A 17,706-nucleotide genomic window follows, 5' to 3' on the forward strand; every position below is an offset into this window, starting at 1 on the left:
GTTTTTCAATATTTTGATGTTTCACTTACTTTTATCGTTACCTTTTGCAAATTAACACAATTTTTCATACAAATATGTTATAAATCATGTATAAAAACAACCGAAACTTGGAAAATGTACTTTCAAGTAGCTATTGAGTCGCTGAAATGTGAAGCGAAAATGTCAAAAACTAAAATGGAAATGTCAAAAACTAAAATGGAAATGTCAAAAACCAAAACGAAAAGGTCAAAAACTAAAATGAAAATGTCAAAAACAAAAGCGAAAATGTCAAAAACTAAATTGAAACCACAGAAAACTATTTCCACCTCGGTGTAAATATTACCACCGCGGTGGAAATAGTTTTCTGTATATTCATTTTAGTTTTTGACATTTTCGTTTCTCTTTTCAGCGATTCAATATCTTCTTTAAACATGATTTATCACATATTTGTAAGACAAATCGTGTTAATTTGCAAAAGGTTACGACAAAAGTATGTGAAATATCAAAATATAGAAAAACAGACTCCATGTCCCTTATGGGCCACCGTACAATTTAGTTAAACAATTTGTTTGTTAATGTATCTTGTTGGAAAAAAACAGTGTTCGTGTAAATAAGCTAATTCCTTTACACAGTGTTGTTATTGTTAAAAAGTTACATTATCCGCTACGAAAGAAACGATGGCCTACTTTTAGAAACAGAAAGATAGGCGATGCAGCTTAACGCTAAGGGAGGTAACTGGCGTTGGGCAAATAATCGACCTTTGATCAGTGTGAGATGTTCACGAGTAGGCCTTGTAGGTGACCGGGTTTTTGAGAGAGGTAAGGTAGACTACTTGTCATGTCAGAGTGGAATATCGTGGTGGTAGTGTCGTGAATTTACAGGCACACAAACATATAGCAGGCGCTCTTGTCGCTTCGGAAGTACACAATAATGTCGATGTCAAAACGTTGTATGCTATAAACTAAAGACGTACGTGTCACATACTTTTAAGCAAGAAATTCATGAGTGTGCATAACTTGAATGTTTTGACTTATCACTGTACTTAGAAGGAGGTCAGCCTGTTCGCTTGAAGTAAGGTATTTTTTTACCTGTCTAGTTCATTTAGCTCATATAGATCTATGTGATCGTTGTCACTAACTGAAGACCAACTGTCAAGTCAAAGCCAGGCTGTCTTGGGTAGGTTCCATTCATCAAACTTATTTGTAAAGTTATGTTTTTACTCAGATCTGTCTCTTATTGCCAAAGTAAAATTCATCTCTCAGTCCAACTGGGGTTGCCATGGGTATTTAAGTATGATACTAAGTTAAACCATGTCAGCAGCTTGTCAGATCAGTATACCTAAGAACTTCTTTGGGGGTTCGAACAGTCAAGACATGGCCACGGGGAGATTGGACTGTTGGACCCACTCACAGCTATGATATGTGAAGCAGAGTCATGTTCTGACTGTTGAACCCCTATTTAACCTGTATGCTTGCTTGTTCCAGAATAGCATCTTTGGTAGAAAATGATGCATTGACAACAAAATGTCTTCGTTTTGCATTTGTAAAAAAATTGGGAGGAACCTTTAGTTATTTTTCTTTTTTGCCTAGCTAAAAATGTTCGTCAATTTGTGTGGATGATAAGGTGAAAAGCCGCATATGTTGACATTGATGGAGTTTTAGAACAACATTTAGTCCCAGAAATAAAGCTATATGATTAAAAACATGTATCTACAAAATCAAATCAAAATGGAGCCCAGATAAATGCTTTAATTGTTTCAGGATTCATTTTTAATTCATTCTTGCATGTCTGGGAGACAGACTTATTGAGTTTGAACAGATCATGATCATGGTACCTGTAACAGTTAAGCTATACCACACAGAAGGCTCTATAATTGTCATGCTAGTTACAACGTTTGTATTCTACTCTTCATGGGGAACCTGGGATCAGTTCTTCCCCAGATTATCATAGGGGGATAGAAAGTGTAGACTCTACAAGACAGAGAAGGGTCGTGGATCACTGGAAGATGGTTCAGTGGAACGCATGTTCATTGACTGACATTGAATGACATTCTGTCAGGGATGGACATTAGAGAAGAATAGTGATAACATAAGCAATAGATCTCAAATTGTTTGAAATTCCTCTAGCCCGCAGGATACCTTTAACATTAATAGCTGGTCCAGCCCAGCTGGCTTGTGCTAATTTCAATGCCTGTCTGTAACATTCATTTTAATATGCATTAAGACATGTAATGGTGTAATTTAATCCCTTAGAATTTGTATAGAATAACCAATTTCTGTCTCCATACATTTTTATTTTTTTATGAGTTACACTTGCTTTCAGTCTAGTATTAATTATAATACTTTTAGCCCTTAATATCAACTGGAGGCAGTGATTGGTATCACCAAGGAATTACTCTAATTAGCAGCATTCATGCAATCAAGTGCTCTGTTGAGCATGTCACAAGTGAAGTTCTACCATGATGTGTAGGATGTAGAAATATGACCATTTTGATTGACATTCTAACACTATTGTGAGCATACAGCTTCAATCAACACCAGCTGTCCTACCAACCAGCTGTTGTCAATGTCTGTAGTGATGCATGAAATTAAAAATAACCAGTAACTACTGTTTAGGCATAGAATTATCAGGTGATGAAAGATCAGAACATCAGACTGTTGTCATGGAATCTGTTATTGGGGATTTGTGTCATGGGCGTTATTTTCGAAAGGGAAGATTCGAACCCTTTGACCACCACCATCCCTTGGATCCACCAGACTTTGGTTTCCATGGATACACAATAAGGCTGACAAATATAACTGAAATACAATTTGAAACGGAAACCAAACACTGTCATGGATAGAGAAGTCGTTGTATCTTGTGATACTGATGTATCGGTAAACTTTTAATGTTGATATTGTATTGCATCTTGATACAAATTTATGAATATCGATACTAATTAAATAACTCACTGCGATAGAAATGTTTAGGTTACATTAATTTTGCCATGGTTAAGAGGGAGAATTAGACGGACAAGGCAGAACATTTAACTCAAACATTTAACAGATCAACCCAGTTTATGTCCAGCATTGCAGGTCTATTTATCCACACAAACACACACACACACACACACACACCACACACCACACACCACACACACACTCACAGAATGACTATTTTTTTTATTAATCAATGTATTGATATATCATAATTTTGATTCCACGTAGATGCTAATCTTTCCAATCAGTGACACCCCAACTCACAGATGCAGCTGAATAACCAGAACAGAATATGTAGAGCACAGGCATCAGGCTGAATCTAATGTCAAACTGGGATGACTTCAACAAAATAATGTTGATGGATTTGAACCCAGTTCAGTACAGTTGATAGGTCAAAGGTAATCACAGGACTGAGGTCTGATAATAGAAAGAGGTCAAATGTTAGTTATACAACTGAAACTGCCTCGAGACTTAAATACCTTCAAAAAGTATTGGTAGATTTGATCTAAATTCAATATGTAGAAAATTGTTTACAAACGGTTTAAATCAGAAGTTATTAACATGTTAAGGATATAAAAATGTTAAATGAAAAGCATTTAAGATGCAAGTCAATTTCAATAGTCTTTTGTAAAACATTAACTGATAGTCTGCGTGTATTATGTTGCGCACCCCTGTGCTGTGGCCCAGTTGTCTAAGAGGCTTCAATTCCCTGTGCAGAGTTGCATCCCATGGGCACACCAGAAACCTAACATTGTGGATCTGATTATGTTTCTAGTTTCGTCGGCACCGTGTCCATGTTCGTGGTTTTCACTGTAGTGTTAAATGTGTGAGACATGCATCACTTCGGCTTTCCTCCCACATTAAGCCGGCTTGCCATGATATAACTGGAATACTGTTCAAAGTTGCGTTAAACCCAACTCAGTTGATATTAGGTTTTTATCAGTTTGAAAACTAATGGAAAAACTTGAAACCTGAAACAGGAATATTGTAAGGTTTGTTTTAATATAATACAATATTTGAGAGGGATTGTCAGAATCCAATAATTATAGCAGGCTTCCAAAGCAGTGTTGTAATTTATTATCTGTTTGACCTATCTGCACGTGCTGCATATATGTGATGTGTCCAGGTGTGTCTCCAGGAGCTGGATCTACTGGTACATTGTTAGCAACACATTTACACAAGGATATTCACAGAGAGGCTTGTAGGTTCTCCAGTCTTTCTGAACTATGTAGGGGGCACAGGGGGCAAAGTCATCTAAGGCGCTGCAATTCACTGCAGAGTTGCATCCCTTTGGCATGCCAGGAACCTATGATTGTGGGTTTGAATCGTGGCTCACCCGAATCTGTTTCTAGGTTTGTCCGCACTATACCCATGCTTGTGGGTTTCCTCAAAGTGGTAAACATCGGAGACCTGCATCACTTCAGGTTTTCGTCCCACATTAAGCTGATATGCCTTGATATAATGGGAATACTTGTCTTAGCTGTGTTAAACACAACTTGGTTAATGCATGTCATGATCCCAATTGCGTGGATCGATGCTCATGATATCAGTCACTGGATTGTCTGGTCCAGACTTGATTATTTACAGACCACTATTATATTGAATATTGCTCCACTCTGTGCAAGCTTCTATGTTCATACAGTTTGGCCCTCACTCGATGAAAGTTCAAAGTGAAAGTCAATTCTAAAATGTCCACAACAAGAGAGTTCACTAATACGCAAACCCAATGTGAGACTCAGAACTCATCTGACATGCATGTTCAAATTTACCAACTCTCCCAAATTTGCCACAATTTTCATAAGTCACAAATTAATTAAGATAGTTTATCACTGTTTTTAACACTGACATCAGCAACTGGTCACCTTGTGGAGAACCTTCACCTATGTTTGTCGACAAAATGGGTCGGATGGTCAGGGTCTGATTGGATGTCATCATGCCATGGATTGTTGTTTATGCTTTCAGTCATGATTGGCAGACTCCATTATTTGCAGGTTGCTTTGAGGTAGCTGTAGGTTGGTTGGTTGGTTTGTTGTTTAACGCCGCACTCAGCAATATTCCAGCTATATGACGGCGGTCTGTAAATAATCAAGTCTGGACTAGACAATCCAGTGATTGATATCATGAACATCGATCCACGCAATTGGGATCAATGACATGCATCAACCAAGTCAGCGAGCCTGACCACCCGATCCCGTTAGTCGCCTTTTACGACAAGCATAGTGACCTTTTACGGCAAGCATGGGTTGCTGAAGACCTATTCTACCCCAGAATCTTCACGGGTCTGGTAGTAAACTAATTTTTTACAGCTACTTTTTTGAAGTAGCTGTAAAAAATAAGTGAGTTCATGGCGAACCACGATCACCAGCACTGGAAATCACCGTTTGCTTTTCATTTCCACATTTAACTTTGAGCATATTTCAGCATATGGATTAGATGAGTTATAAATATGCATCATCCTCATCCTCATCCTCATCCTCATCATTATCATTCCCTTGGGCACGCCAGAAACCTATGATTGTGGGTTCGAATCCCGTTTCGCCCCAAATATGTTTCTAGGTTTGTCAGCACCATACCCGTGCTCGTGGGTTTCACCGAAGTGGTAAACGTCTGAGACCTGCATCAATTCGGGCTTTCCTCCCACATTAAGCTGACACGCCGCGATAGAACTGTAATACTGTTAAAAGCGGCGTTAAAACCCAACTCACTCACTCACTCATACTCATCATCATCATCATCATCGCTTTAAAGAACATTCATGCACTCACTGAGCAAATATTGAACTGTCAATCACTGAACAAGACATCTGTAGAGTGTACTTTGTAATGTTAAGTGTACTTGATGATAGTCAGGTGTTACATTCCAGTGAGCATGTGGTTAGATTATCTGACTTGCTATCTTGCTGTCCCTGTTTTGTAAGTAGTTTTGGAAACTAATTTACAATGATCATAGTGAATTCTATGGATTTAATTAGCATTTATCATGTTTAGGTTTGTATAACTAAAATGAAGTTAGACCATGCACACTAGCGGACTACTGTTTCCTTATTGGGTGATAACAGAGTGGACAGGGCTTTGATTGTTTGTTTTTTATTTTATGCCGCACTCAGCAATATTCCAGCTATATGACGGCAGTCTGTAAATATTCGAGTCTGGACCAGACAATCCAGTAATTGACATCATGAGCATCAATGCCCGCAATTGGGATACGATGACATGCATCAGCCAAGTCAGCGAGCCTTACTACCTGATCCCGTTAGTCTTACGACAAGCATAGTCGCCTCTTACAGCAAAAATGGGTTGCTGAAGACCTATTCTACCCCGGGTCTTCACGGGTCAGCTTTGAATGCATTAGTTTGCTGAATGATGTCACTGATTTCATACTGTTTTGTGTGTTAATGATTAAAGAAGTAGTCTGTGAAGTTTTTATTGTTGACTTATTTATTTATTAGAATTCATTTCAATGTATTTTTTGCATTTATGGAGGTATAGCATAAAAATGGGTGTGCACAAATTCATAAGAAAGTATGGATTGTCATGTTAATTTTCAGGCTAAGTACCAAGTTCTTATAAAAGTTACTTACAGACAGGTCTAGAAGTAAGTCAGTGAATGGGGCGATTAGTAAGGCAAATTCAGTAACTGGGATAACTGAGAAACATTAAGCCTCATCTCTCTAATTTCAATGTCTGTGTTATGTAGATGTTTTCCCACAGTAGATAGCCATGTTAAGAAGCTGCATTCATTCATCATATTGATCATTACTGTTCTCCAGTATATATACTGTATACTGACAAGTGACTATGGTATGGTAGACTAACATTTAGTCTCTGAAATCTTATACTACACAATATCCTTCTTGACTCTAAAAATAAAAAAAATCCCTATGCTGATTTCAGAGCTAGCTTGAGCTGGCTAGACTTGCTTTTGTATGCATTTCTAGATTATTATTTTTTCATAAAATAAATATATTCCACGGTCATGGTGCAGGACTAATGGTATGGCTGTCAGTCCCTGTGTATGGTAAAGATGTGATACACTTTTATTTACTTCTAAGCATTGTCTGATGCCAACAGTGTACCTTCTCTCAGTTGGTAATATTGTTGTGTCACTTTACTTCTAAGCATTGTCTGACCCCCAACGGTGTATCTTCTTTCAGTTGGTAATATTGTTGTATAACTTTACTTCTAAGCATTGTCTGACCCCAAACAGTGTACATTCTTCCATTTGGTAATATTGTTGTATAACTTTACTTCTAAGCATTGTCTGACCCCCAACAGTGTACATTCTTTCAGTTGGTAATATTGTTGTATAACTTTCCTCCTACACATTGTCTGACCCCCAACAGTGTACATTCTTCCAGTTGGTAATATTGTTGTATAACTTTACTCCTACACATTGTCTGACCCCCAACAATGTACCTTCTTTCATTTGGTAATATTGTTGTATAACTTTACTTCTAAGCATTGTCTGACCCTCAACAGTGTACTTCCTTTCGTTTGGTAATATTTTTGTATATGAATAATATAAAATGCACGGTAAATAATGAAAGTGAAATAATATGCAGGGATTCTGTTCGTTAAAACATCAATCAAATGGTTGCTTTGCTTTCCTGAAGGTAATTTTGTAGAGCCTCGTTTGATGGACATATAGGACATATAGGGGCACAGATGACCCTAAAGCGCCATAATTCACTGTGCATAGTTACATCCCTTGTGTGCCAGAAACCTTTGATCATGGGATCGAAGCCCTGTTTGTCCTAATTGTTTCTTGGTTTGTCAGCACCATACCCATGCTTGTGGTTTTCACCATAATGGTAAACGTCTAAAAATGCATCACAACAGGCATGAACATAAACAGGATCAAGCTGACTTGCCATGATATGACTGAAATATTGCGAAACCCAACTCCATGACTCATCATGCTCATAGACATGTAACACAATGTGATCATAATATGCCAACATTATTCTAAAGAGCATGGCAACTGGTGAAAGGCAGACATCACTGTCACAATCAAGAAACAGTCAAAACTCTACTCTATTTGATAAGGATGGGAATGGTTGAAATGAAACCAAATGGCAAAGATTTACAATGGTAATGTCCGGCATTTCCATGAAACCAAATGGAAGCACAGAAATTAAAATTAAACCAAACTATATGTTAGATATCCTGTGTCAGTCAAACTAACACTGGCTTGAGAATTCTAGTCCACACAATCAGAAAAATAGTAGTTTGCAATTAATTTCACACCATACTTTTTGTATATTGATACATGACCTTGAAACATGATGCCATACCTTGACTTAGAACGAATCTGTCTTGGCTATTAATGTCCCATCATGATTCTCATACTCATTTTTCTTCCAGGAGACCTGTTATGTGAGAGCAGACGTGAACTGAAATACTTGGCAGTATGTTGGACAAGGTTGCGTACGGTGTTGCGGGGGCAGCAGGGGTGTCTGTTGTGGCCTGGAAGACCATGTTTCCTTGGATAAACCATGACCTCAAGGTCATGAAGGTCGGGAAGAATGTAAAATCTCAGATGGAGAAAGACGCAGAAAGTGGAGAGTTTCTGATTGACAGATTTGAGAAACATGTCTACAATCAACCAAGGAAGCCATTCATTATTTTTGAGGGCAGTGTTTTCACTTATGAATATGTTAACCAGCAGGCTAATAGGGTAGCAAATGTTGTGAAGACATGGGGACTTTCTGTGGGAGACACAGTGGCCATAATGATCTACAATGAACCAGCTTTTGTGTGGACGTTTCTAGGTGAGATATGACCATTTATTCCCTAGTATTTGGTGTTAGTGATGTCTTGTCCATTGTAGATTATTGCTAGGTAAGATATGAGCATTTGCTATGTATTTAGTGATGGTGGTGAAATACCATGTTTGGTGAAATTATAAACTTGATATATTTCTCCACATATTGCTCAAGTGGTATAACACTTTATGCCGGAAATAATTGCAGTCTGCATCATTGACACTTATGTTTTCAGACTCAAATCAATGAGAAAATATGTAAATAATACGGTAGAATGTAATACTTTTCTTGTCCAGTGACATTTTTGTCTCATTTTATAAGCTGAAATTGGTGATATTTTCACTTACGGCTTTGTCAGTGATGAAAATATAAAAATGTGCTGATTGCAATCCGTCCAAAATCCAGATGGAACAGCGTTTGTTTTTGTATCAGTCCACGATGGTTGTAGTCAGTTTCAGTTTCACTGATACAGGAACAGTAAGGATGATATACAGGCCCTGCTAACTATTTGAATAAGAAGCGTTGAATGAAATTGTAGCACAGCTTCAGCATTTTTGTAAACAAATGCAAACACTTTGTGAGCGAAAAGAAATTCTGTCAGATTTTACAGTGGTCGTCAGCGCAATACATGCACAGTTGGGAATAACTTTGGCTGTATCTGTCAATACCCGATCGTAGTCTATTGACAACACCTTTTCTGGAAAAACTGTGCGAGAAATGGCGATAAACAAACGAATAGGCGACAAGCAAAGTAATTCTTTTGGTTAGTCCGACTCGTAGTCTTGACTATAATGCATAAAATCAATGGTACTGATTAGCCAACAGTCATGTATAACAAAATTTGTTATCTAAAGTGGGAGACATGTTTTCTTGTATCAGCAAATAAACGGCAAAAAAAGCAGGGCAGTAGTCAGGTAAAGTCTTAGAAAACACTTAAGGTGACACAGTTTCTGGAATTGTAGTGAAGTCAAAACTCTTGACATCTCGCCCATCCGTCCACTTGGTATCAGTGTGGAGCCCAAACAAACACTTCATGGCCTGGAATTGTATCCATTAATAAAATTAATTTAGTTAACATAGTTTAAGTCCCAGTCAGCAACAGACAAACTGCCTACTGGGTATTAGCTCTATTAATATCAACAATTATTGGGAAAATACTGACTCTGGCTCTAAGACGGTAACAGTGAATCAAGTTGTGTGGGAAGTCATTTATCTAGCTTTAAGACTTGATAAACTTTTCATTGACATGATCAAAATACAATAATGCATACAAAATACATATTATTCCAGATATAACAGACGTGTGGTAACCATGGTAACTTTTGTGTATGATGTTACAGGTCTCCAGAAATTGGGAATAGCAGCAGCTCTCATTAATTTCAACTTGCGTCAGAAACAGCTGAGTCATTCTGTCAATGTCAGCGGAGCCAAGGCATTCATTGTTGGACAAGGTGATTTTATTATATTTCAACCATTTTATGATTGTGCTACTGTGTATGCTTCCTTTTTTTTTAAGATTTGACATTAGTTGCCCCAAAATGACCTCCTTGTTCAAGAGGTGTCATGGTTGTCAGACGAAGTCACTGGAGTGAGTGAGTGATTTGACTTTTAACTGTTCAAAAAAGCATTCTTGCATATCCAGCGAATTATATCTCCATTCTATTTTGATAACTACCCTCGACTCAGTTGCCACTAAAGCTGCGTTTCAGGCACAACATCACCTTTTCCATCCCTCTTAGCACAGAATGTCTGTCACTCTTGAGTTTAAAATTAACAACCATTCACAAATGTATTAACAAGAGTTTGGCATAGGCATTTTTTCAAGATTGCAGCCTTGTGCGGGCATGCCCTCGAAAAATTTAATCAAATCAGAAGATTGATCTAAATTATATTTTACCAGTAGATGGAAAAAATATTATTTTTTACTTCTCCTGCATTACTGCTTAATGCATTTACTGCTTACTTTTGAAAGAATTTAAGCTGTGTGAGTTCCAGCAGAAGAAGTTGTTCCAACCAGAAGTGAAGCCGACCCTCACAGCTTCCACGTGATCAACTGTAAGTGATGACATCATGGAATCATCATATTACTACTTGTCACCAGACAGACATTTTGTATCAATAAAATTGTCCCGCAATTGGAGTATTTCTGTGGCTTATTTTCTTGTGCTGAATGTATATTATACCCTATTGGTATCGGTATTGGTTCACAGTACACATGTAATTGTGCTAAAGCAGTAATATATTGCATGTGAAGGTGGCATTTGTCAATGTAACATTGACCTGTTTGTTGTACAAATCCACCATTTTGAATTACTAACATGGTCTCGTATTTTCGAGGTATGCGATTATATTTTTTTTCTGTTTGGTATTATAATATCTTTAAATACCTTAAAGCCTCTGGTTGGCTTCTACAGTGTTTACACTTTCATGTAGTGTATCTGTAAAACCTTTTATTAGATGACGATGTGACTTTTTATCCTTTATAATTGGGTACTCATGGTCATTGCGGTTTCTACTTAATTGTAAATTTATGCCTGCTAATTGTGTCTGTTGCTGTGGTAAGAAATTCTTCTTAGTTGCTGCTTCCATGGTGGCTTGATTGTCTGCAGTGTCGCCCTTGGTGGACTTGGGTACGCCGTCTTCTCTCAGGGCCCAGCATCACATGGGTCAGCATCACACAGAGTAACCTCCAGGCAATCTTCCATTCACCTACCTGCCACTCGCTGCACTACTACTCAGATTACGAGACATCCTCTGAGTGGGACAACCATCTCAGCCTTACCTAGATGCCGGACTTGATCATAGACCGCCAGATTGCGGTACCACCTGACTGCAGCAGCAAGCGACGTGGTTAAACGAGACACTATCTGGTCCAAGCTTACCTCTATTCTGCCAGATCTGATGCTGAAGGATCTGGTCTCAGCATTGGACAAAGAATTTGCGATATTATCTTTATCACTGGCGGAGGTTCCTCAGTTTAGGAAGGACAATTTCTCCATCCATGCTTTGGAGGTGGCAGAAATGGCACACACCCGAAATGAGGATCTCCATCATATGACAGGGTCGTCTAAGCCAACGACTCTCCAGATACCGGACTCGTGATTTGTACAGTGGAGGTCTGACATTCCCTCAAGCCTTTGGCAGTGCCTGGCCTCATGGTGGAGGTTCTGTGAAAGTTCCCGCCAATTCTCCCTGTCTAATCAGTGTAGGTTCAAGATTGACTGAACAATTCCACGGAGAGGGTGATCATACTCTTGTAGAATTTGTTTCATATGGCTTCTGGTAGACATGATCTGTATCAAAACTTGAAGATCATCACAAATTCTTTATCGATTAGACATTTGCAGAATCATCATATGCTACCGGGTACCCACCTCTCGGGATCATCGTTCACAAGACAGGACCAGATGTCACAAATATCACGGAGATCAACTTGCTCCTACACTGGCCATGTGACACATTCTATACAGAACTCGGAAACATCACTTGTCTGTCTACCACACTGTTCATAGTGGATTGTCCATGTGTGGAGCTTGAACCTTGAAAAATGAAAAATGCGGGATTCTAGGTTACTGGGCTAGGTGATTTAAATGTCACGTGTCAAGGACTCTCTGAGTTCTGATTGGTTTGCATGCTCACTTGTATGTAATGCAGCAACCTCTCAATCAGATGCTTGTCGCTGTATATCTGTGTGACCGAGCCACCAACTTCAGTAGACCCCCGATGTTATCATGCGAAGTAATGAGTCGCCAACCGTCAATGTCGCCTCGATATAAGAACGGGAGATGCCCAGGGGATGGAAACAATCACCTTACTGAGTACGGTACGATCTTTCACACCAAAGAATTATATTTATTCAGCCTTATTTAGCAGATACAGCATCTATTTTATAATTCTTCCCACGACCGCTACGTCAATGCCACTGTGATCAGTTGGGGAGCACGTTTATTTAGTCTATATGGGATCTGGCATTGGTTAGTAGACACAATTATCCACGTACCATCAAAGCACGACACGATCAGAAAAACTCCTGAAGTTGACTTTTCAACTTTACAGTCTTGTAGACAGCCTTATCTAAATCTGCTACCCACTCTTCAACAGCCGCTGACACTTCGTCAGAGGCAAGTGCTCCTGGGATTTCTCACATCAGGCGTCAGGAACCCAGCGTATACGTCGCTCTACTGTCGTAGGAGGTGTCTCCTGAACATAGTTATCACGAATGTCACACCTATTCGTAGATGCCTATCTTCAGGGTTGGGGTGTGCTTCTAGAGGACCAGATGACCTCAAGGCTTTGGTCTGGCACACAATGCAATTGGCACATCAATAACCTGGAGTTGGAGGTGCTCATCTTGGTGATATCACACTAGCAGGAGCCCCTACGGTACACTCACCTCGCCATCTCCACCGACAACATCAATGTGGTCTGGTGCCTGCACAATCAGGGGACGACGCACTCTCACTCCTTCCATCAATAGAAGTTCTGGTTTTTCCATCTGGTTGATTGGCTGGGTCTATCATTTCTGGTCCAGCACATTCCTGATTGTCGGAACGTTCTGGCAGAAGTTTCCTCCCAAGGTGTTTCTTGTCGTGTGTCAGCGCCTCGGTTATCCCAACATTGACCTCTTCGCCACACGACAGAACTACCAGATACAGACTTATCTCTCTCCAATCCCAGATCCGCAGGATTGGGCGGTGGATGCATTCAGCATCCCTTGGGAAGGACTAAGCGGTACACTTTTCCGCTACCTGTACTTCTTCCCAAAGTGATGCAGAAGATCAGAGCAACCAAGAGCCTCGCTTTGATTTTGATCACGCCTTGGTGGTCGCCAAGATGGTGGTTTGTAGACCTCAGAAGTCATGCAGGAAGCAATCCACTGGGAACTGGAGAAAACAGCCACCGCGCTATTGGAAAAAACGTCTGCTGCATAAGAGAAAATGGCCACCACGATTGGAGAAAACGTCCACCGTCCGGCCTCTTTATCTATAATAGAAAAGGGGGTAACTAAATCAGTTTTAATAGCATTCAACAATGGATTTTGTGATATTTTAGTTCACTTTCAGCATGACATTTGTAATTTACATGCCTGATTCACATTGAGTCCTCACATCACACAATTGTTATCTCATATGTCAATCACAGGTCGATGGACAAGACTGGTCAGTAGTTCACCGGCAGTCAGCTGATCATACTCTGCAACCACTTCCTCTTGCTTTATGCTGGCATTCTGCCTTACATAGGTTCACACAAGGCATTCAGGAGGAGTTGGGCTTCTAGATGAAGGGACGCTGTCAGTTCATTGAGATTGCCAGCCTGAACAAAATGTTGAATGATCAGTACTGATTTACAAATAAGAATAATGACTATACATATATATGTAATGAATATATATATTGAATATAAACCTACCTCCACATGATTAATAGTGCAGACTGACTGGTTGAAGGAGCTGATGGACTGAAGAGGGAACGTGTTGCTAGATATCCACTGTTATAAGTCAGCGAACTTGACCATGGTCTTTCACTTTAGATGTGATCTCTGCAAACAGGGGGCAGATGTGAAGATAAGAAAGGATGGCCATCAGCTTGTTGACAAACTTGGTCAGGTACCAGTTACCATGACTTGTATAAGCACTCTATAAATAGACAAATAAAACTGAAAGTAAAAAACTGAAAGTAAAGATGTCGAAGGCGTTCATAGCCCAGCAGGTCACCAATCCTCGTCCCCATTAAAATGCTCCTCCCATCCAGAGACAGCATTACCTGACTGGCATATTGTTTACACCCTCGACAGTAATTGGCTTGGTAAATCAGTTTCCAGACTTTAGTATATGCAAATTTCTCGTGGATGTTTTTGCATCTGTGCAAAGTGATATACTACTGCAGAGTTTATGTCACTGAGGACTACATCTGAAGGTATGCCCTCCAACGTACCGTCCGATACAGATGCATTAAGGAGTAATGCAGGAAATGTAAAAAATTTAGTAAGATCTAAATTTTTTTACATTTGTATACTTATCCTGCATTACTACATATAAGGGCCCACCCGTCACAGACATACCTTCCCACAACATCTTCAGATGAAATTATGTGTGACTTGTAGTAAAATAGAGATCTTGTTATGTCATCACTTCCGGTTGATCACATGGCAGCTGTGAGAGGGTCAGCTTCACAACTGGTTGGAACAACTTCTGCTGGACCTCACACAGCTTCGTTTCTGTCAAAAGTAAGCAGTAAATGCATTAAGCAGTAATGCAGGATAAGTATACAAATGTAAAAACTATTTAGACTTTACTACTTCCTGAGTTTTAAGATTGTGGAAGGGAAGTCTTCATGCCTTGACAGGTGTATCTGAGACGGTGAGTGCAACAAATGAAGTCGGGCACTGGAGATAGCGTAGCTTGTTTTGATCATGAAGGAACAGAGTTATTTGAATTTGAACTATTATTAACATCTTGTCTTAAGAATGTGACTGAAATAAAGATTCCATACTGGGGCAGATGGGTCCAGGATATTCATCATAATAGAGATATTTTTCACTGGAGGATATTTAAAGAGGTATTGGAGCCTGATACCAGTTTCCAATCTAGCTCTAGACATTGTAGTTTGTGCAATGTGTGTAACTGAGACCCTGCTGTCTCTCCTGTTTTTGACTGGGGACACAGGTGACCCAGCCGTCTAATGTGCCCCAATTCAGTGTGCAGAGTTTCGTTCCTGGGGCATACCAGTAACCAGTGATTGTGGGTTTAAAATCCTAGTTTGCCCAGATTATGTTTCTAGGTTTGTCAGCGCCATACCAATGCTTGTTTGTTTCTTCAAAGTGGTTGACGTCTGAGAACTGCATCACTTATGGCTTTCCTCCCACATTTAGCTGACATGCCGTGATATAACTGGAATACTGTTAAAGCAGTGTTAAACTGAAGTCACTGGCTCTTTGTGGTTTGTTATTTCATAAATGCAATGGTATCCAAATCATTGCAGGAGCGGAGCTGTTTGAAGCAGTCCACGTGGAGGAAGGAGAGTTCAGTGGCATGCCGATATATATCCAAGGATGTACAGCCAATCAGCTGCCAGCTGGTTACAACTCATTCGATGATCTCATGGTGGTGTCGTCTCCTGTTGGTGTTGACCCCAGCGTCCGTGCAACTGTAACATTGATGACCACGGCATGTTATATTTACACATCAGGAACTACGGGTAATGCTGTCCTACATTCTGAGTTTGTTTCTGAATAGTTATGTATTCTTTATGAAGAGAACAAGTTTCAAAAGTGCTTGAATTAACCTGTCTAATAAAAAGTGCTTTGAACGTTTTACCATCAAGTTCTGGAATATTATTGACAGTTTTTAAAAGTACTGGAATGCAAATAAGATCAGTCCAGATGTGACAAAATCGCTATTGAAAATTAATATTGATGGAGTTTCAATGCATTGTTTACTTCCTGCTGCTACAACATATAAAAAGACATCTTTCTATCATGGGTTATGTCCATTAATTTCTTTGTGCATTCCATTACTGACTACACTTTAATTATCATGTTATCATGAGGAGAACTGGAGCCTTGTTCTTCCTGAAATCGTGAATGTTACATCGACTCCCCGGGGGTCACTCACGACATATGACAGAAGCAGGACAGAAAGTTAGCTTTGAAATGTATTCTAATCATGGAGCACTGTTTTTCATTGTACTCCGGTTTCAAAGTACCAATGGGTGACAGAAACAAGTCATTGTGTTACACTACACACTACACACTACACTACAGTAACTGTTCTAAAGAATCATTTAGCTTATCAATAATACAGTACACTGCTGTTGAATTCTTAGCGCAAACAAATTTCTGCATGGTTGTGACCTTGGGATGGTTTTTGTAACTGTAGTGTATGCTCTGATGATATGACATCGATAAACAATTAATGCAACTGAGACATTTCCCTTTATGGATGCACTTACCTTTCAGCTCACTCAGTGTACCCAGAAAGCAGCAGTGGCCAATCTCATTAAAATCAGACCTCAGTTCTCGCTACCGCTAAACAAAGACTTTAACTCCGAACGATAGTTACGGGTTTAACGACTGAATCCATACAATCTGGACTACAGATTAGCCACTTCAGAATGTTCTTTTGTTCAGGTTTCAAATTTGTAATCAAGAGTTTGTCAAAATATGTTTCGAAGCGTAGTCGCCAATTTGAAATTAGTGCTGTAAAGCACAAGAAAGCTTCCTTCTGATTGGTCATTCCATTGGTTGGTCAAAGTTCGCGCAAGGTCGGTCTGACGTGACCCGTAATGGGATGTCCTCAGATGTTTGTTTAGTGGTAGCGAGAACTAAGATCTGATTTTAATGAGATTGCAGCAGTGGCTGGATGGAGTAAAATACAAATACTCCTTTGCTACACTGACATATTTTGGATGGAGAGTTACAATTTTTAGCTCACCTGACTAAAAGTCGAGTGACCATGTGTTGTGGCCTGTTGTCTGGTGTCCGTCTTTCTTCTCCTCAGAAACCACTAGGCCAATGGAACTGAAACTTGCTTGTTCCCTCCAATGATGATACTCAAATTTGTTCAGTAGGTTCAAATTCAGTTTGAAAAAAGCTATTTATTACCACTACTCTGCTATTTTTGTATATAGGTATAATTTTGTACATGCATAGTTAGCAGTGGGGTTCAACATATGTGTTCCATATTTTTGCAACATTTTAAATGTTGACTTTTCATGCTCTTGCAATGCATTTCCTCTCACTGTAAACATCTTCTACCACTGGGCCAATGAATCTGAAACTTCACAAGCTTGTTTCCATCAATAATGACACCTGAATTTGTTCAAGAGGTTTGAATACGATTTCAATAAAACCACCACAGCCGCAAACTATTTTTGGCCATTACTCGTTTTTATTAAAATGTTTGTTTAATGCTACACTCAGCAATAATGAAATCCGTGCATGTGTGGCTAGCAGTGGGGATCAACATAGATATATATTCTTTTTTTG

General features: G+C 39.3%; 1 protein-coding gene across 5 annotated transcripts in view; it reads left to right on the forward strand.

Annotated features, from left to right (window-relative positions):
• Positions 1-724: 724 nt before the first annotated feature.
• The window catches only part of LOC124131550 (very long-chain acyl-CoA synthetase-like), a 31,273-nt gene continuing 14,291 nt past the window's right edge, over positions 725-17,706 (forward strand). For 4 of the 5 annotated variants that reach the window (XM_048397956.1, XM_046494875.2, XM_046494873.2 and 1 more), the window contains exons 1-4: positions 807-1,155; positions 8,321-8,727; positions 10,062-10,172; positions 15,702-15,917. In XM_048397956.1, coding sequence (XP_048253913.1) covers positions 8,367-8,727; positions 10,062-10,172; positions 15,702-15,917 — 688 coding nt within the window. In that variant the 5' untranslated portion in view covers positions 807-1,155; positions 8,321-8,366. The other variant, XM_048397963.1, reaches the window with a different exon arrangement.

Source organism: Haliotis rufescens, unplaced genomic scaffold, assembly GCF_023055435.1.
Source record: "Haliotis rufescens isolate VD_foot unplaced genomic scaffold, xgHalRufe1.0.p SCAF_1, whole genome shotgun sequence".
Taxonomy (NCBI): domain Eukaryota; kingdom Metazoa; phylum Mollusca; class Gastropoda; order Lepetellida; family Haliotidae; genus Haliotis; species Haliotis rufescens.